The sequence below is a fragment of the Panulirus ornatus genome, chromosome 18 (assembly GCF_036320965.1).
Source record: "Panulirus ornatus isolate Po-2019 chromosome 18, ASM3632096v1, whole genome shotgun sequence".
Lineage (NCBI taxonomy): Eukaryota > Metazoa > Arthropoda > Malacostraca > Decapoda > Palinuridae > Panulirus > Panulirus ornatus.
Genome location: NC_092241.1, coordinates 31,006,754 through 31,029,163, shown reverse-complemented (window position 1 = coordinate 31,029,163; position 22,410 = coordinate 31,006,754). Strand labels below are relative to the sequence as shown.

Below are 22,410 nucleotides of genomic sequence, written 5' to 3'. Positions count from 1 at the left end.
GCAGTGGTCGGATATAGTGTTATACACCAGAGGCAACATGCAGGATTGGAGGCAGAGGTACCTGTAGACACTGTAGCTGTAGCAAGGGAAAAGCCTGTCAAACCCCTGGAAGATTAGTTCGATAATTTGTTAATTCTCTAAGAAACCTGTTGACGGCAGAAAACTAAAAGAAATCATCATGTACGATATATCAAATTCAATTTCAACAGAAAGGAAAGTAAATACCAAATCAATTACGAAACGAGGCTTACAGACGATCAAAATCATTTATGAATACATAAAAGCAGTCATTAAACATGGTGGTTGGCATGGTAGCCGATAGTTGGCTAGTTTGCTAATTGGGCTTTAGGCCTCTAGAGTCAAATTCCAATGACCATTCGAGAAAGTTTCAACATCTCCTTCAGGTGATTAGATTGATTCTAAGACCATATTTTGCCCTTCAGCAACCAATCCAAGCAACGACTAATTTACCACTTGAGTCCCTGAGGTACGATGATTTTCACTGGCGTTCAAGACACCAGGTATATCACAATTCAGCAAACCAGCTCATTAACTCGACGGAATCATGAGGGTCTTTGTGAAGCTCCCTTTTAGTTTTAAAAGGTTTCTGACGATAAGTTGACGGAGGAACATAATCTAATGTCCATTTTCTGCAGTATAGATCCACCAGCTTACACCTCTTACTGAATTTCGGCAATTTCCACTTCTATCTTCATGTGTAGTCTAATAAGATACATATAACATCTATATTCTTTTACATTACTCATCAACAACTACAACAGCGAAGTTGCTTATATATTTTTGGAGGATCACTCACGTGAATCGGGGGAGGGAATTCTGCCCCTCGTCATCAGGGAAAATAACTTAATTTTCCCTTAAAAAGCTAATTGAATAAATGGGTTTTAATGGAGAGCATCCTTTTTAACCTGTGCAAATGAGGCATAAATGATTTCCCAGGGCGAAATTAATTGCAATCAAGGGAGAGGTAAACTGGGGAATGACAATTTGTTGTGAAGCGTCATCGTGGCAGTATTATTGTGGTGCCAGCCGTAGAGACTACTGAATTATCCATGCATTGCTTTATAATCACTCAGCTGATGATGGGTGACATGGCGATTAAAAGATCATACAACTAGGTGGGAAATAGGCAATATTAGGAGCGTTCTCGACGGTAATCATTCGTAGTTGCGTCTCTGCACACGAACGAAAAATGAATGTTCTTTCTCTTGATTGAGTCGTTTGGTGGAAAAAGTTAACGACTCCGGTTATGAAAGTTTCAGCTCTGGCATATGTATTCCAAGTCGTCCTTAGACAAATAGCATACCCAGGTGGGAGACCCAACTCTGTGTAAAATGCTCTTAGAAAGAAGTTTACAATGTATGTCATCTTATACCCTGTGGGGCGCTGATCAATATTGATAGAGAAAAAGATAATATAAGAGGTTCTCTAACCAAACAATACTGTTTGGAATACTAGAACATTGACACTGAGAAAGGCAGACAAGTCCGAAAACACTTAATGTCTTCTGTGATGATTACTGAGGGTAAGAAGAGACGAGGGATGAAAGGATCTGGCGGAAAGATATATATATATATGTATATATATATATATATATATATATATATATATATATATATATATATATATATATATATATATATATATATACACATACATGTATATACAGAGAGAGAGCTTCTTTTACTTCTCTCTTTTCCTTCATCTTCCTCCCGTCCCGAACATCTTTCATCCTGGACCGGCGTCCATAACATATCTTCATGTCTGCTCGGACGCTGTCCACACTTCAGCCTATATAACTCCATCAGAATGATGTCCGTGGTAATTTACACGGACATTTTTCAATAGTAACCGCAAGCAGTTACACATCCGCTGATGGTAAGCTAATGTCAGCAGCGGGGATATTGAACCTCTGTACAGATATCTATCGTCTCCGTTCGATGTGCTGGTGACGCTGTCATACTTTTTCGGCAGATTAGCGAGGTGGGATCTATCCTCACAAGCTTCTATAATTTCCTCAGCGACGACAAGAGAATTTGCACCAACTTCAGTTGATTAACTCTTAACCGAAGGGATTTTAGACCATCTAAGAAGTCTAAATAAGTGCTTAATATACCATGTACATCATCTAATAATTATACCATGAATGAAAATAAAATGATGGAGAAGATATAAGACAAACATTGATGATTGAGACATCATGCCACTGGAGTCTGGTAACCCTGCCTTTCTTCACACCCGGGGCGGCAGCGCTGATCCAGGCGTGACTGAGAGATGAGTTGCGGCTCGTGTGGAACACTTCCTCCACGCGGGTTATACACTGCTTTATCGACGGCTTTGCTGGGTGTGGGATGCTAAGGACTGAAGTGTCGACTCTCCGACGAGTCAGGATCACTAAGTAGGGCCGTATTGAACTAATACTTCATATCTTCTTACCAGTAGATAGGTAAAAGTGTACTTACTTACCTACGAGGAATTACAACAAGATTTTAGTAGGGTCAATGCGGAAAGGACGGCCATTAAAGATTACATCCAAAATAAGTTTATGTAACCAGGAGTTACTTAAGCAGGGCAAGAACCATACTGACGGTGAAGCATTCAGTGGGATGTTCATGAGAAAAGATGAACCAAACGAAGAACAAAAGATGAAGGATACAGTCTGATGGCATAAAGGGACTGACAGCAAACGCGGATGAAGACGGTATCAACCAAACCACCAACACAGCACTTCGTGTAGGTAATACGTCGAGTTGGTAGAATAAAAAGTGTAAAGAAAAACTGGATTGTGTGGATGAGCTGATGAGATACGATTTTCTGGATGATTTCTGGATGTTTTTTTTTTGTGTTTTCTAAATTTCTTATATCATTTCTACTATAGAATTCACTTTATGCCACACTTGTATTTCATAACCATCACACAATAAAGCAAAATATTATGTCAGAGCACATTACATAATCAATTATTGTGAATTTATGCCAGTAGCGTTTAGCTACACAGTGTTCACGTTAACTTGGCCAGACGTTGCTCTTTCTCTTACCCTCACCAGTAAAATTCTAGTAACTTGCAAAGAAAGACGTCATCTCACCATGTTAAACATACAATTCACACAAGTACGCACATACATACACGTATGGTTATGGCTTCCTCACTGTATTGACTTATAAAAGAAGTTGCTATTGAGAATGTTGAAGGGGATGTGTCTCAAGATAGTGCAACGGTGCTTTATATATAGGCGCTACTAGGGGAACACAACCTTAAGATCAGGAACTGTACTTACCTGAATCTTCCCTCTTCCTCTTGTGGATATTCCCATTCGGATCCGTGAGGTGAGGGATGCCAAGGATGCCGCTGATGGAGTAAGACCCGGGGCGCTGGAGGGCTGTTTCGTGGGGCGTGGGCGGGACGTGGGTGATGACAGAGGTGGCCTGTGACACCGGCGAGGGCGTCCCCGGCAGTCCGTGCTTGGCCTTCTCTGCCGCCTTGTTGCGCACTATTCTGTGGGCACGTGAGGGCGGTGGTGGTGAGGGGGGCACGACAAGATGTTGGTGGTGAGGAGGGCACGACAAGATGGTGGTGGTGAGGAGGGCACGACAAGATGGTGGTGGTGAGGAGGGCACGACAAGATGTTGGTGGTGAGGAGGGCACGACAAGATGTTGGTGGTGAGGAGGGCACGACAAGATGGTGGTGGTGAAGAGGGCATGGGAGATTGTGTGGTGGTGAGGAGGGCAGGGCGCGGTGAATGGTGGTGTGCAGGTTGTGATGAAGAGGGATAAGCAAGGTGGTTGTGGTGGAACTGGGTGGTGGAGGTAGTTAAGGTGATAACAAGCGTAGGAACGGAAAGGCGTTGCCAGGTAAGTGGACAGTGAAAAACATGGAAAAGTGGTCATGGCTGAGTTAACCAAGAGGGAAATTTAATGATCTGACTCAGTTCTGTAGCAGGGAGGAGGGAGTATCAGCTAGTGAGCAACACGATAACTGTTGAAATGATTGTTTAGTTGTCCTTCAGTTTCATGAAAGGAAAATCATCAGAGGTTACAGTAAGACAAAGGCTATATCTATCTATCTATCTATCTATCTATCTATCTATCTATCTACTACACACACACATATATATATATATATATATATATATATATATATATATATATATATATATATATATATATATATATATATATATATATATATATATATATATATATATATACACACACACGTTATATGTTTCATATGGCTCCTATTACTTCAAGGCTGAACTCCACTCAGGAGCAGGGAAATGATGGACTCCTTTGCTGCCAGAAGGCCCTTCGACAAGACTGCACTCCATTCTGTTCACTGATAGCCCTGATCGCAGCTCAGCATCTTCACACAAAAGTTCGGTGGCACGTCATAATAACTATGTGTAGTGGATATTCAGCATAAGAAACATCAAACCTAACACAGCCTTTACAGCATGATGCTACATGAAAAGCTACTAGCGCTGATAACATATTACTGCAGTTAAGATCAGGTGGGTGCAAAAAAGGATACAATCGTGCTGGAGTATATTGTGATACAAACTGTATACAAAATGTGCAGTAATATACATGAGGTGTACCACGAGACATGCAGGGAGTTAATGATGAGTGGTTCCGACAGCTTAGGATCCCACCAGCAATAATTCCCTCACTCCCAGTCATCGCTTGTGACTACACTCCCACACCCACTTCCCAAATTCATTCCCACTTATTAGTTTTGGCTACACTTCCACCCTAGTACCCCTCTCATGCTCACCCCCACTCATCACTTGTGGCTAAAAATACTTCTCAGTGTCCCTCCTATATAAATATATACTCCCACTCATTCGTTGTGGTCGATCCTACACGAGCGGAGTCTCCCATACTCGCTTCCCAATCATCGGCTGTGGCCACATTCCCACACCAGATGGGGCCCCTCCTGTCCTCACTACCACTCATCAGTTGTGGCCACACTTCCCAAACCAGCACCCCTTCCATACTCACTGTGGTCACAGACCCGCCTCCCCTCCCGCGTATCAATTGTAGCCACGTCCCCCACATTACAGGACGCCCTCCGACGTGACCACACTCCCACACCAGCGCTGCCTCCCACACTCACTCCCGCTCATCAGTTCTGGCCACGCCCCCGCATACCAGCCAGGCCAACCCACAATTAACCTCGCTCTTCAGTTGTTACGGCACTTGAAGTAATATCGTTGTAGGCATCGATTATTACCGGGAGCGCTGGGGCACCCCGCCCTCACGGTCAACAACCAGTTGACACGCAGGTATAAACGAGCACCCACTCTCAGACCCCACCCTAACACTGCCCGCTCTCACTACCTGTCTCTTACATCGACTGTTCTAGGGGCACAAGCCAGTAGACCAACACCCGTGTTGCAGCTCGTGCAATAAATAATTCCCTAACATATAATGATATCTTCGTGTTAATTGACAAAAAGTAGCTATGGCGATTTTACACACACACACACACACACACACACACACACACACACACACACACACACACACACACACAAACACACACACACACACACATTATCTGATAACCATTTTAAACTATAATGAATAACATTAGTCATTAACGGGACAAAGAAGCCGGGATTGGGAAAACTACTGAGTATCGAATTGGTCATAAGTTACACAAACAGCTCCGTCCCCACCACTTACTGACGCCCCACAAAAGCATGAATGGTGTAACAGGTCAACAAGCAGGTAATCATCCTGGCCTGACGTAGCCCGCTGGTCGCGTCACGCTGTCTCAGAACCTGGAAGGAATGAAGTGGCAGCTCCATGTGAGACCGCGTCACTTAAACACGTCACGAAACAAAGACAATCCTTTCAAGATTTTGAAACTAGCTTAAACCCAATATGAGGAAAGAGGCTGGAGGTAGCATAGAGAGAGAGAAAAAAAAATGGAGGTATATTATGCGGATCACTTCCGAGTGCACGGCGCAAACAGTGTGAGTATTAGGTAGTCGCCGTGAGATGAGCCATATCGTATAAGTTTAACCAGCCATATACATTTGGATATTACGTCTCTACACTGTCTTTAAAAGGGATATGTAGGCATCGACCCAACAGGACTACCCATAAGACTGTAAAATATCACGGGTCATACATAATGTGCACAGGGAGCACGTGTGTATTTGTTGCGTGTTTACCTTTGGTCAACAATTATAATGAGGCTCAGCACACAACCCTAAACTATTTGTTTGTTGTATGCGATAATGCCACTGACAACTTTCCTTGTACTTTTATTCCTTTTTTTTTCCGAACGAGGCATTCATCATTGAAAAACTTGTTCACTCGGTTTAAGTACATTTACTATTACTTCTTTCTTTAACTTCTCATGATATTAGACATCAGCGAATTGAGTGAGGAACCTCCTGCAGAAGTGATGTTGGCGGGGTGGTGGGGAAGCGGCCGATGGCGCAGGGCATCATGGCTTTGGCCAACCCCCCCTTGTCCCCTCTCCCCTGGGAGGCGCTTACAAATGATCTTCTCTTTATTGCTATTAAATATCTGATTTAATCCGTACTCTTCCCCCGATACACTTTTACTTTATTGAAACACTCCACAGGGACGAACGCCCATGGAGAATTCTTTGGATGTTATCTAGAATTACTGAATCAATTATTTCAACTTATGTGCTCGTTATAAATGAACGTATGACAGAGGGAGCTGTCATGATGACGAAGACATACTGAACGACCAGCCACATGACAGAATTTGAATTACATACATCTGTATATAGGCTGCCTGTTCACCGAGTACAACAATCAAGTGAACATTGAGAGCATTGGATTCCCATCAAGTCTGGTGGTACCAGCTTCGTGGATGAGTTCGAGGTGTCGCAAGCTTGAGTCGCTTTTTCGCCTGTTTTCGTCGTGTCTGTTTCAGGCTCAGTTACTCATCTCATGTTGATTAGAGACCGTGGAAATGAGTGTTCCTAGGTTTTCCGTTGTAATTATCGGCAGATGGAAAGTAAGTTAGGTGTAGGAAGGGGGACTGCGTGTAACCAGGCAGAAGTAAGAGGGGTATTGTTGAAGTACTGGGGGGAAGGACCAGCGGCGGAACAATACAGAGGGGTGCCGTCCACCTGTCGCAACAGTGGGCGACACCCCTAGATTCCATCCATCCTTTTCTTCCACGTCCTCTTATAAGCCTTTCCTAGTATGGTAAATGAAGGTATCTTGAAACGTCAAGGATGCAGTACAGAACCTAATAAAGAGTGAACGAGATATCCTTCCCATCCATTCAGCAGAAACTTCACCCCTCTTCCTCCCAAGTCCACAGCACCATCCAGAAGGTCTGTTACTAATCGATCAATAGGCGATGACTCCAGCCATCAAGAGAGGATAATAATACTGAGTGATCTGAATGGCTACTCTCACCCATCACTCTCTTGATGACTCACGCCAGCATTGTACAAGAACTAGCGAACATGAACACCAGCAACTATCCCTGACGCGATAGACGTCGACACTATTTCTGAAGCAGGATTTTGGTCACAAAGATCAGCAGCTACCGCAAGCTTATCACGAATAGCAAAAAGAGAGCGTGACTGTTGTAGTACTTGTCAACAGCGTCAACCTCTTGGTCACCACAACCATGAAAGACGCACAAAGGTTAAATGAAAAAAGAAAAAACTGCGCAAACAAGCTAGCCATATGTACATCAATGATATGCATACGCAGCCATAAGCCCGAGAAACAGTGGAGCACCATTGCGAATACATATAAGGATCTAATTAAGAAAGTAAGAAGATCAACAGCATGTACAACGTGGAACACAAGAACTTGTTCATCCTGTCATACAACGAACACCAGCAAGGTGCGGAAACTGACTGCCATGAATACGTTCAAGCTGACCATCAGATCGCACAGGCTGACCGTAAATGTTAACACGATATTTTTTTCTTCTCTTTTTATACGTCGGCGGCTCCAGTCACGGACGAAAGTCCACATCAATGTCAGGCTTTATATAATATATAGAGAAGTTAATGGAGGGGAAGAAGAAGAGACGAGGGAAAGTATTTACGAAGTTTGGAGGAAGCGAAACACCTGTCTTTTAAAAGTTGCCAGGTCAGTTGTCGGTAAAGACATGAGAGAGCAGAGAGTGCCAAAGCATCAAGGTACCGGGAAAGAAACAGTTGTCAAAACGGCTCGCCTTATGTTGCCAACGGCCACTCAGTAATCATGTTACGCTGCATGTTGCTGAGTATTGCGTGGTTTAATTAGTGGTGGGGGTAAACAAACAGGTAGCTCTCGGGAGCAAAAACCAAAATGATACCTAGAGAAGAGGGGAAAGTGAACCACCATTGCGGCTTAGGTTACGTGGGTCAAGTTTTGCAGTTAGCCTTGAGTTGATAAGTCAGACGGCTTTCGACTCATCTCTGTCAAGTAAGACTGCAGAGCAAGAACCATCGCAGATGTGAGAGCAGTAATCCATACGAACAGTTCTTTGTGTAAACGGAGCAACTATTGTAAACAGGACTCCCAGTTTCTTATAGGAAGACTAGCTAGTCGTTGAGGACACTACCGGTGTGAATCTGCTAATTGTCTCAACAGTAACAAAGTGTGCAGGTGATGTCAAGTCACCAGCAATATCCAGTGCAGTACATGATGCCTCCTTACAGACAACAGTCGAGCTAATGGCTGTGGTGCTGCTCCCTGGTGTTAAACTTTACCCTTGAATCCAGGTGTTTGTGAGGTGAATGAGGAGGGTCCTTATGGTAAAGGCTACAGAGGATTTGGTTAGCATTCACGGTCTCTTGATTCTGGTCGTGTTTGAGGTGAGTGAAAATCCTCTTGGTTAAAGGTTGCTGAGGGATCAGTTATTATACATAATCCTTAAACCTGGCCGTCAGTGAGGTGAGTGAATGTCCTCGTGGCGAAGACTGGCGAGGATCTGATCACCAGTTTCACTCCAGAGGACACAAATTTGCCGTCTTCCTCATTGTTGTTGACCCTTTCACTGGGACTTGAAGTGCTTTGTTGAATCCTCAGTAATGAAATTTCAGGAACTGTTTAACAAAGTTCATAGTTCGTAACTTCAGGTTTGTGTTTCTGGGAAACTTATTTTCATTAAGTTTGCCTCATACTGTAACTATGGACTGGAGTTTATGTTCCTCTCTCTGCGAAACGACAGTCATCTTGGAGACACTGCTGTCAATACACATGACAGGACCCACTGGGTTACAAATGACACGTGGAAACAGCTGATATAGAAAGAATCTGTGTATGACGTAGGCAGAGCAGTATCCATGAGAAATCATTCTAACAGCTGGCAGCAGCCTGGCTGGCCCGTCGGGTGGCGGGAGGCAATTTATAAAGGCGTATTGGTGTTCAATCGTTTGTAAACACGGGTCCTTCTGTTGCGGGCGGGAGCACATGAGGCTGGAGGGAGGATCAAGGGGAGGCGGGTGGTGTTCCTCGACCTATAATGCGCTCCCAACCCGCTGCACTTTTATGATGATGTTGTTAAAGCCGATTGACGGACTGTCTAGGAAGAGAGAGAGAGAGAGAGAGAGAGAGAGAGAGAGAGAGAGAGAGAGAGAGAGAGAGAGAGAGAGTGAGTGTGTACGCAGCAAAGTCGTCTGTGGAAGCAGATGCGCCTCTCCACACAGGAACAAGTCAAGTGGCCAAAGGTAAAACCAAATGTTCAAATTTTCAAGTTGGCCTGCTCTTCCATACTTCACCGAACCCACAGTAGAATTTCCCCTTTCCCATCTTGAAGGGATATCTGAGAACGATTAACTGAAGAGCGCCCCGTTTGATGGGCATTAATCCAGCGTTCACACTAGGAGGAGATGCTTTAGTCGTAAGTGGAGTGTACTCTTCAACTATGTATATTGCAAGTTTTCCCAACATGAGAATCGATATGAAGGATAGAGTATCTGTTTCCTGGTTGAAACTTTCCTGGTGAGAAAAGTAACTAAGAACTTGATAAAGTTCCTTAGAACATGACATTCATAAAAGGATTTGCTTTATAAATGAAATCATCACTGGATGAAGAGAGATTTATATATAAAAGCACCAAGTTTCGCGATGCCTTCACGAAGCTCAGTGTTTTGTGGTGAAAAGGATTTCCGGTGCTACTCGCTCCAGTAACTTTTATTCCTTCCCCATTTTTTTTTTTCTCAGCACACGCTGGAGCGAAACTAAAAATGTTCTGCTGAAATCATCTTTTTGATAACATTAATAGAAATAGAAGAACATATTCACTGTAATATGCATGATCCCGTAAATCGTACTATCACTCTAGAATCGTAATCACAACAGAGACAGATCGAACTAGTGAGCCACTTTAGTACAGGTCCTGGGTTTTAAGAGGACATCCCTTTAGGACAGATGAAGTCAAGAATCAGATCACATTATACAATTGCCCAGGTCTTAATAACCTCATCAAACGGCTGAGCATCGATTTCAGGGAGGTAAAGACGTCGTCACACTGGCGGCGTCTCGGTCCAGACGGAGTGACGCTGATTTTACTGGCCTTTCCTTCGATTTTGTTGGCGGTGTTGTTATGCTTGACTCAGCTTTATCGCCCATGTTCCCTGTGATTATCCTTATATCTCTCATTCTCTTTTCTTGCGTATCTATGATACCAGGCACTGAGGAACACAGATGATGTATTTCTATTCGGTTGGGTAAAAGTAAGGAGAAAGATTAGACAGACTAGATTAGAGCGATGCTGGTTTATTCCATCGCTGTGGTTGTTCTCGAGGGTTCCTCTCCACTGCCGTCCCGCAACACGCTTCTTTAAATGTCGTCTCGGCCAAGAAGACCTATACAGGCTTCATCATCTCACGTGAAGAAAGGATTCCTGGCTGAGAATGGTCTGCGGGTGTGAGGCCAAACGGGAGCTTTAAGACGCCGAGGAAAACTGAATGAGATCCTTAGCGACGCCATCAACCTCCTGATGAGGTTGGGCCTTGTGAGTGATGGTTGACACATAAGACACCACAGGATGTTGAAAAGAAAAGTAACTTTGCATTGTGTCTCACTGTCTTTCCTGCCTGTGTTCAGTCAGGCTCCATGATCAGCGTTTGACAGAAAATTTTTATCGAAATACTTTTTGCCTGAAGCAAATTCATGGATCGAGAAATTGCTGGCAAGGTAGGGCAGGGGACGCCCTAAAGGAATAGGAGAGTCGTCTGACCCTATCTACATTATGAGTGAAGGATGTGGTGAAGGATTATCAGAGGGTCATTTCAGTATTAAAGACTTCTTATCAGTATCTAGCTGTTCATAATCAAGCTCATCAACAAACATCCAGGGCTGATCTGTGTCCCTAAAGCATTAGGTTAAGAGAGTATCTGCAATCCTTAGAGTGAGCCTGAATGGTTATTAGGAACATGCAGCCATCATCACAACAAACACACGAGTCCCGGTGCGACTTGAGATAAGGACTTCATTAGCGGCCCTTCTATGATCCTTTGAAACACTCGCTTTGTTGGTGGATGTGGTGAGCATAAAGGAACTTTAGTCATGAGCAAAGAATATCTTTATGGGTTCGTTTAGTTTTACAACCCTTCAGGGAAACTCCTATAAGGAAGTTTTGAGAAGCATTGTATATGAATTCCAGATGACCCAATTGCCTCGGTTATCCCACTGAAACGAGTCAGATTCCAGGCTTCTGTTGAAAAAAATGAAAATCATCTTTGTGCACTTGTGGGTTCTGGAACTGTTTCTTCGCCTGTGGTCGCTGAGTTACTGCTACTGATGTCACTACCAGCGACTTCCAGTTAAAGCCTTAACTGCCTCCCAACTGCCGAGACACACCAGTGTCTTTCATGTGGAGCTGTCTGGCACTTTCGCAGAAATCAGGTCTTAGCTTAAGAAGACAATAGCGTCTTACCGTGACTAGGTAGGTTATTCATGACTATGTTTCTTTGCAATGCCAACCCTGCTTTAACATGGAACACGCTCATGAACAATACAGGGAGCTAGCCACTCACACTTTCTCCTGGATACCACATGGCCTTTTAAAGCAGATATTTGTCTTGCTCTTTCAGCATAATGACAACTCTTATCATTTAACCATAAAGAAGCTATTTCTGTTCTGTCATACTAGAGAGTGAATAACCCTATTTGGGTACCTAGCATTGTCTGGATTCTTTTCCAAGTTCTCGTCAACAACGAAAATTTAATCATGACATAATAAATGCAAATGAAAGCTAAATACGCTTACAGATTTGAGACAAATGCATGTCAAGGCATTTGCCTTCTCACTTTTGTCAGGATTAAGCAGAGCCATATCCTGACCTTTATAGCACCTATGTTAACGTATCACATTCTGTGCAAGAAAGCTAGATCTAATTGAACAGATCCGGGTGCATGGAAGTTGAAGGCTCTAAATGAATAGGAAACAGTGCTTGGTACAAATTCTACAGTTCATTGCAGACACAACCGCTAGGCAGACTACAAACACATACAAATAGGTGCAAGAAAACGCTGGCCTTATGAGATGATGTGTACGGAAGGTGCAGACTGGCCAGATAAACAAAAAGCAAATTTGGTGCTATATGTGCAAGGCAGACTAAATAGGCCACAACAGGCAGGCAAGTAGACTTCACAGTGCAGGGTGTGGCTCTCCAATCTATAGCCGGCGTTACCTGTTGATGGAGGACACGGAGGGCACGTTCTCCTGGGTACAAACATTCTCCACAAGCAGCCTGTCCCGGATCTCCCAGGCGAACATGGTCGGGTTCTCCCGTTTGTACCTGGAAATGGCCTCCACCACCATGGGAGTCGCTACTTTGGGTTTGGATCCGCCGATGACACCGGCTTTGTAGCTGCCGGTCTCGTAATATCTAGAAGAGAACGACGGGTAATGGGTTAGTCAGTGCTGGTCGTCACCCACCTGTTAATACTGGAGACAGATGGAACGCCCTCCTGGTCACACACACCATCTGCCAGAAGCCGCTCCCGGATCTCCCAGGCAAACATAGTGGGGTTCTGTTTCTTGTAGTTGGCGATGGCTTCCACCACTGTAGGTGTGGCCACCTTGGGCTTAGACCCGCCGATTACACCGGGTCTGATGGATCCCGTCTCATAGTACCTGCAAGAAGGAATGTTGTGTGTGTGTATGTGTATGCGGTTCAGCTGAACTCCATCAACTCGGGTTATTCATCTTGATCCCGCCGTCACCACAGTCCACAAGCCATGGGTGTTATTAGCTGGTTAGTGTGTTAGGGAGAAGTGGTTTTGCTACGGAAGAAGAATGATAACTTTTCTATTACAAGTTAGTTTTTTATAAGATGAGAAGAAGACAATGTTTGATCAAAATGGTTCAAATCATTAATTGAATACAAAAAATCAACAACATATATTGGACACAAAATAGAACTTACTCTCAATCCATAACCACCAAAAGAAATATAAAACGTAATTTTGTAAACATAATGATCTTATCATGCCTTCTCTACTCACTCACTGACCGATACATTTTGTAAGATGCGATATGGTGAGCCTTGATTGGAAGAGGGTATGTGATGAGAATGTGAATAAGCCTATTGGGCTCTGTGAAGGTGAAGGTCTTAGGACCTGCATGGGTGGGAAGTGGGGTCTGGGGCGAGGATGGGGAGAAGGTTCTAGAGTGTAACAGGAAAGGGGTTGGAGGGATGGAAGGAAATACGGGCTTGGGCGAGGGTGGGGAAAGAAGAGAAGGAATAGGGTGGGGAGAATAGGTTAAGGCAAAGGCGGGGAGGGAACTGGAGTGAAAGTAGGGAGAAGGACCTGGGGCGATGGTGGGGTGAGTGTTTGGGTCATGCTGGGGAATGGAGACTGGGGTTAATTTGGGGAAGGGGAACCTGGACGATGGTGGGGAGAAAGTGTTGAAGGGCTCCCTGAAAAGTGGACATCTAATCCACATTCCTTAGATCACTTGGTATCAGCCTGGAAACTGAAGGAGCCAAAACCTGACCCATATTTCTTTGCTGGCTTGGCCAAATATAAGAACAGCTCCAAGACGCTTTGAAGTTGTAATGGTCGAGTAAGGCTAAGAGGAAAGGGGCTCTCGTCGTCATTAGTTGCTCCCACAGAGCAGAGAGAGAACGTTTCCTACATTAACTTCCTTTTCTCCTCTTACTGGAACACAACAAAATGTCTATTTCAGTTTAACAAAAACAAACTCCTGTTGTGACGAGATCCCTCCTCTTGTAGAGGTAACATATTTCTCTCATGAGAATGGAAAAGTTCAGTTTCTGTAACACCTAAAAGAGTCGACTGTGAATCAGACAAAACACTCCTTGTGGCACAACGAAAACTCCCTCTAGCAGAGGATCTTAATGAAACATTGACAAGACTCCCTGCAGTAGTGACACCATCCCTGCAGCAGTTGGAATGAGACCACCTTCCTGCAGTAAGTGCTCTTTTGCACAAGTGACGGTAGCTGTGCCACATGGTAACAAGCCTCTTTTGCCCCTTAAAGTTAACCATACTCACTACCTTCGGATATAAAGAACACTTTGGTACCGGTCTGGGCACTGGCACCGCAGACAAAAATATCTTCCCTGCCCACAAAAACGAACCAGACCACCTACATGTGAGCCAGTTTTTGTTCCAATCGGTTCCTGTCGTCTGAACAAGGAGATTCGTAAGGCTCGTGTCATCACTAAAGATGAATCCCGAGATAGGAGACCGAAATATCACACTGATAGCGCGTTGACTCTCTCTCAATCATCAGTCTGAAAAACCCTCTACAGATGTTCTTGATATGCGTATTAGTAATTTACAGCATGACTGCAAAAGTATCCTTCATTTCACATCACAACTATTCCAAGGTGTCATAGTTCCTTTTGTTCTGTTTTGATTCATTTATGATCAAACACTATTTCGTGTGCATTTCACACATGCGCTACGTATATTCTCCTGGGAGAGTGAAGACTTTTTTTCTGTTTCCTCCTCCCCACTCAGGTCCCAGTACCCTCTTGCTCTTCTCCGCAAACAGTACTTTGGCAGTATCTCAGTATCTCTCGAATGTATGTGTGGTCGGTGCTTCATCATGGCTCGCACCAACTGCTGGCCTCACACGTGAACCTGCTACCCTGGTGGCAATCATACAGTTTGTCAAACTATGTGCCGATGCTTGCCTGTTTCTGAGGCAGACAACTTCATCTTTGGGTTATTGTTGTATGTTCTTTTCAGAGTGAAAACATATAATGAGAAAGCGTGTATAAAGTGGAATGAAGTGGAATTTAGATTGCAAAGGCCTGTGGCGTTAGCGTGCACAGGCCCAGTGTTATCTGTGACCACAAACGAAAAATGTTCATGTGTACAAACCAATGTTGTATTGTCAGTGAGCCCAGACCCGTTTATTTGGCATACACCGACCAGATTTGATGGTGTCTAAAAAGTCGCATCGTTGATGCATGCTAACCTGGTGTCTACAGAGATGATGTATGATGACCAGTATACAAAGTACACATAGCAGTAGCGAAGATATGAAGAGACTGAAGGTACTATCCACACACTCCATCCATCTTTAGTGTACACAGATCAGTAAGGCTGCCTTTACGCGTATATCTATAGCATGCACAAGCCACTGTTGTTCTTCATACGTTGTTATACATGGCATACATAGACTAGTGTCAAGTGCACTGAATGATGGTGCTGGTGGCCTTAGACAGGTGACGTTAGTTTCTATAGATGATTAATGATTGTGTGTTGCGGTGTACAGAACAGCTCCACGGTATTAGTAGGATTGCTGATGCACGCAGGCCACTGTTGTCGGAGTCCGCAAACTATCTTTGAGCACAGAGCATTTTACAGAGATGAACTCTGTTGGCGTTTATATACTGGTAATGTGTACTGATGGGGTTCGCCGATCAGTGGTGTTGGTGGTTCCAGTGTTTTAGGCAACAGAGGACAGAGCTGACGACGGAGAGAAACTAGTGTTACGTGTTGCTGTTATACACATACAAAATAGGCAGTGTTGGTTCTCTGCCAACGCATGGAAAGAGATGAATAAAGATCGGGTTAACAGATTCAATACCTATCAATATTTGGACACGATCTTTGCAATGTAATGGTTTACCGTTCACTCTGTGAAATAATTTTGGCCGATGTATATATTCATATCAAGGAAATCTACTTTAGATTGTTAAAGTAGAATTGAAATTCTCAAAATGAAACGATGGTAACAAAACTGAACTCCTTCCGTCGAACTCTCCTACGGAAGTTCGGAAGAACGCGGCCACTGTAACCGGCTGATGGATGAGCCGAGGAGCGCTCAACGTGTCCAACGTCTGACATCCCAACACGAAAAGAAATAGCGAGTCGCTCAGAGCTGCAAAGAGTAGCCATATATCTCTTACAGATTACATCATGTGGCATGTGGTGGAGGGGACGACACTTAGTATCACGCCGTGGTCCCCTCTCCTGACAACCATACTTCTTTGGCACCCACCAACCATCCCACATATCCCACCTGACTCTGGCTGGCACTCTACAGCCCCTCTCACAACGGCTACGTCCCTTAGCCGCATGTGAATCTAAAGGCAACAGACGGGATAATGTCAAGTACGTTTTCCACTTTACCTACATCACTTCGTGTGTCGTCGAGATTTGTTGGAATTTTACGCGTGTTCTTTTAAGCTAACGTCGAAGATGGGCGGATATACCAAATGCTTGGAGTGAGCAGGAGCAGAACAGATTAATCTTACACAGAACAGATTAATCTTATAATTTACATCCCTCACAAGGTACAGGAACAAAGATCATTGTCCGAATTTCTGGCGGAATCTGTGAAAATCGAGTCTTCTTCGTTCTTCGTTACCCGTGAGCCCAGACTGAAGCTGGGCAAGTTATCTCCGCTGCTTCCTCAGCGTTGCTGCCTATTTTGTTCTTCGCTCTCCGTTCACTTGTTACGGGCCATTCTTTTGCATAGACCCCTCGATGTCTCGTTTCCACTAGGCCATGCCACGGGTTAGAGAAAGGGAATAATAGGGAAAGGAAGAAGATGACTAGATTTTTTACAATATTCTCATTGTTTACAACGGAACCGCCCGAGATGTGTGGACTTATAAAAAAGTTCCTCGCCTTTATTTGAAACCAGCATCCACAGTAGTCACTAGGGTGATAATAAACCTTCTTTAAATAGATCTTCACTGGGATAGCTTAGGGTTATATCAGTCATGTAGTTAAAATCTATTCAGAAAATAGCTAGAGCAATGGATAATGAGTCATATATTTTTTTTTTTTTTTTTTTTCATACGATTCGCCATTTCCCGCGTTTGCGAGGTAGCGTTAAGAACAGAGGACTGGGCCTTAGACGGAAAATCCTCACCTGGCCCCCTTCTCTGTTCCCTCTTTTGGAAAATTAAAAAAAGAAAAAAAACGAGAGGGGAGGATTTCCAGCCACCCGCTCCCTTCCCATTTAGTCGCCTTCTACGACACGCAGGGAATACGTGGGAAGTATTCTTTCTCCCCTATCCCCAGGGATAAATTCAAACTTACACAGCTTTCCATGGTTTACCCCAGATGCTTCACATGCCCTGATTCAATCCACTGACGATTCGCCAGTGGATCTTATGAAGATCCATAAATGCTACATACAAATCCATTTGCTTTTCTAAGTATTTCTCACATACATTCTTCAAAGCAAACACCTGATCCACACATCCTCTACCACTTCTGAAACCACACTGCTCTTCCCCAATCTGATGCTCTGTACATGCCCTCTGTACATGTACTTCACCCTCTCAATCAATACCCTCCCATTTATAATTTACCAGGAATACTCAACAAACTTATACCTCTGTAATTTGAGCACTCACTCTTATCCCCTTTGCCTTTGTACAATGGCACTATGCACGCATTCCGCCAATCCTCAGGCACCTCACCATGAGTCATACATACATTAAATAACCTTACCAACCAGTCAATAATACAATCACCCCCTTTTTTAATAAATTCCACTGCAATACCATCCAAACCTGCTGCCTTGCCGGCTTTCATCTTCCGCAAAGCTTTTACTACCTCTTCTCTGTTTACCAAATCATTTTCCCTAACCCTCTCACTTTGCACACCACCTCGACCAAAACACCCTATATATATATATATATATATATATATATATATATATATATATATATATATATATATATATATATATATATATATATATATTATATTATTTTTTTTATTATACTTTGTCGCTGTTTCCCGCGTTTGCGAGGTAGCGCAAGGAAACAGGCGAAAGAAATGCCCCCCCCCCCATACACATGTATATACATACGTCCACACACGCAAATATACATACATACACAGCTTTCCATGGTTTACCCCAGACGCTTCACATGCCTTGATTCAATCCACTGACAGCACGTCAACCCCGGTATACCACATCGCTCCAATTCACTCTATTCCTTGCCCTCCTTTCACCCTCCTGCATGTTCAGGCCCCGATCACACAAAATCTTTTTCACTCCATCTTTCCACCTCCAATTTGGTCTCCCTCTTCTCCTTGTTCCCTCCACCTCCGACACATATATCCTCTTGGTCAATCTTTCCTCACTCATCCTCTCCATGTGCCCAAACCACTTCAAAACACCCTCTTCTGCTCTCTCAACCACGCTCTTTTTATTTCCACACATCTCTCTTACCCTTACATTACTCACTCGATCAAACCACCTCACACCACACATTGTCCTCAAACATCTCATTTCCAGCACATCCATCCTCCTGCGCACAACTCTATCCATAGCCCACGCCTCGCAACCATACAACATTGTTGGAACCACTATTCCTTCAAACATACCCATTTTTGCTTTCCGAGATAATGTTCTCGACTTCCACACATTCTTCAAGGCCCCCAGGATTTTCGCCCCCTCCCCCACCCTATGATCCACTTCCGCTTCCATGGTTCCATCCGCTGCCAGATCCACTCCCAGATATCTAAAACATTTCACTTCCTCCAGTTTTTCTCCATTCAAACTCACCTCCCAATTGACTTGACCCTCAACCCTACTGTACCTAATAACCTTGCTCTTATTCACATTTACTCTTAACTTTCTTCTTCCACACACTTTTCCAAACTCAGTCACCAGCTTCTGCAGTTTCTCACATGAATCAGCCACCAGCGCTGTATCATCAGCGAACAACAACTGACTCACTTCCCAAGCTCTCTCATCCCCAACAGACTTCATACTTGCCCCTCTTTCCATAACTCTTGCATTTACCTCCCTAACAACCCCATCCATAAACAAATTAAACAACCATGGAGACATCACACACCCCTGCCGCAAACCTACATTCACTGAGAACCAATCACTTTCCTCTCTTCCTACACGTACACATGCCTTACATCCTCGATAAAAACTTTTCACTGCTTCTAACAACTTTCCTCCCACACCATATATTCTTAATACCTTCCACAGAGCATCTCTATCAACTCTATCATATGCCTTCTCCAGATCCATAAATGCTACATACAAATCCATTTGCTTTTCTAAGTATTTCTCACATACATTCTTCAAAGCAAACACCTGATCCACACATCCTCTACCACTTCTGAAACTACACTGCTCTTCCCCAATCTGATGCTCTGTACATGCCTTCACCCTCTCAATCAATACCCTCCCATATAATTTACCAGGAATACTCAACAAACTTATACCTCTGTAATTTGAGCACTCACTCTTATCCCCTTTGCCTTTGTACAATGGCACTATGCACGCATTCCGCCAATCCTCAGGCACCTCACCATGAGTCATACATACATTAAATAACCTTACCAACCAGTCAACAATACAGTCACCCCCTTTTTTAATAAATTTCACCGCAATACCATCCAAACCTGCTGCCTTGCCGGCTTTCATCTTCCGCAAAGCTTTCACTACCTCTTCTCTGTTTACCAAATCATTTTCCCTAACCCTCTCACTTTGCACACCACCTCGACCAAAACACCCTATATCTGCCACTCTATCATCAAACACATTCAACAAACCTTCAAAATACTCACTCCATCTCCTTCTCACATCACCACTACTTGTTATCACCTCCCCATTTGCGCCCTTCACTGAAGTTCCCATTTGCTCCCTTGTCTTACGCACTTTATTTACCTCCTTCCAGAACATCTTTTTATTCTCCCTAAAATGTAATGATACTCTCTCACCCCAACTCTCATATATATATATATATATATATATATATATATATATATATATATATATATATATATATATATATATATATATATATATATATATATATATATATATATATATATATATATATATATATTGTTTTGTCGCTGTCTCCCGCGTTAGCGAGGTAGCGCAAGGAAACAGACGAAAGAATGGCCAAACCCACCCACATACACATGCATATACATACACATCCACACACGCAAATATACATACCCATACATCTCAATGTATACACATATATACACACAGAGACATATACATATATACACATGTACATAATTCATACTGTCTGCCTTTATTTGTTCCCATCGCCACCTCGCCACACATGGAATATATACATATATATATATATATATATATATATATATATATATATATATATATATATATATATATATATATATATATATATATATATATATATATATATATATATATAATATATATATATATATATATATATATATATATATATATATATATATATATATATATATATATCATTATTATTACTAATATTAATGTCAAGACAAAGCGTAAGTATCCGTAACAACACAAGTCTTCGAGAGGACAGAACCTAAATATATAAGACTACAAGACACGGAAATGCCTTTAAAACGACTCACATCATGACCTCTACCGGCAGTGTGGAGTAGCGCGACCATTCTAGCATTGTCATAACTCACTGGTTAACTGAAGAGAGAAGTAAATAGCTGTTCCCTGTCAGCAGGTCGGTAGACCACTGCCGGAGGCGGCATTCGTCTTGTCACTAGAGTGACGGGCGGTCACGCGCTCACACGCCCGCGCCGCTACACAGCTCATGATCAGAGGAACCGCGGTGGGAAACGCAACGCTCTGACAGATGATGACGCGTTGCCATGATGCATCGTCACTTCAGCAGTCGTGACAATGTGTTGCAAGATGCTAGAGATCGGGGTGAAGGTTGGCTATGTTCATCTATAGCAACAGCAGAACTGTCTGATGATCCGGGATGGGGAGGGAGGTGATCCAACGATACAGATTCGTTCATTAAACAAACCAAAAGAAACAAAGCTGACTGCCAAAGTAGAGTTTAATGGTCATGACCCGCTTAACAAAAGTGAAGCAGTGCAGATGAAGCAAACCAAGTTATTTATGATCTTAGTGCTAAATGAAAGCTTGCCTACAAGGGATGGGTGTCGAGGCGTTTCTTTCATAACAAAAAACGTTTCTGTAATACAAAAACCGTAATGAAACTCCACAAGTACGGGGAGTCAAGCTTCAGGTGTTGATAACGCATTTCCGAACGTATTCGGTGATCGTGAGTTAACACGGTGAAAACGAAATCAAGTTCAGTTATTCTTTGGTCGCAAAAAAGGAGAAATAAACCTTATTGGTATAATAGAATTCTGATAACATGATATTCTTTTAACGAATATCTGTTATCAAGAACGAGGCAGAAAGAAGCTTCATATGTAATTAACTAATATTAAGCTCAACTATAACTTAAGAAGAAAATTACGAAAGTATTAGTGTCGACCAAATCTAAAACTAAATAGAACTTATCTAGTTTTCTAGAAATTATGTTAGTGAATGCAGAAGACATTGTAGTTTTAAACTCACTGAAAACGTTAAGTAACAATATCCTGTATAGAGATTGAGTGACATTAGAGCTGTAGGTCATGTTAACCTTCGCTAGCCACAAGGTGGTAAACATTGCTCAAAAGTACCATCAGTTCTCTAAATAAGGTAAACTTTACTGGGAAAACCTTAACATGACACTTTTTTATTATTCACTATAAAGAGATGATTGTACAGACACACACACACACACACACACACACACACACACACAGACACACAGACGCACACACACACACACACACACACACACACACACACACACACACACACACACACACACACACACACACACACACAAACCTTCGTGGCGTAAACAGATAGATTAATAGCTGGATTAATAGATAATTAGATGATAGACAGATAGCTAGCTAGTTACACAGATAGACAGAGAGACGATAGACATACAGATAGATAGATAGATAGATAGATAGATATATAGATAGATAGATGGATACACAAATAGATAGATAGACAGAATGATAGATAGATAGACAGACGATTATTAGATACATATATGAAGAGATAAGTGAGCGAAGCAGCTCGTGAATGACAGCAACGGCTTCCAAAACAGATAAACATTTCCTCGGTATGCG

At 42.9% G+C, this 22,410-nt stretch overlaps 1 protein-coding gene across 7 annotated transcripts in view; it reads right to left on the bottom strand.

The window, feature by feature from the left end:
- LOC139755020 (paired box protein Pax-2-B-like) overlaps positions 1 to 22,410 on the bottom strand; it is a 146,759-nt gene that overhangs the window by 19,177 nt on the left and 105,172 nt on the right. For 6 of the 7 annotated variants that reach the window (XM_071672949.1, XM_071672946.1, XM_071672951.1 and 3 more), the window contains 2 exons: positions 12,660 to 12,857; positions 3,297 to 3,514 (listed from right to left, as the gene is read on the bottom strand). In XM_071672949.1, coding sequence (XP_071529050.1) covers positions 3,297 to 3,514; positions 12,660 to 12,857 — 416 coding nt within the window. Of the gene's footprint in view, positions 1 to 3,296; positions 3,515 to 12,659; positions 12,858 to 12,907; positions 13,106 to 22,410 lie in introns of all 7 variants that reach the window. The other variant, XM_071672947.1, reaches the window with a different exon arrangement.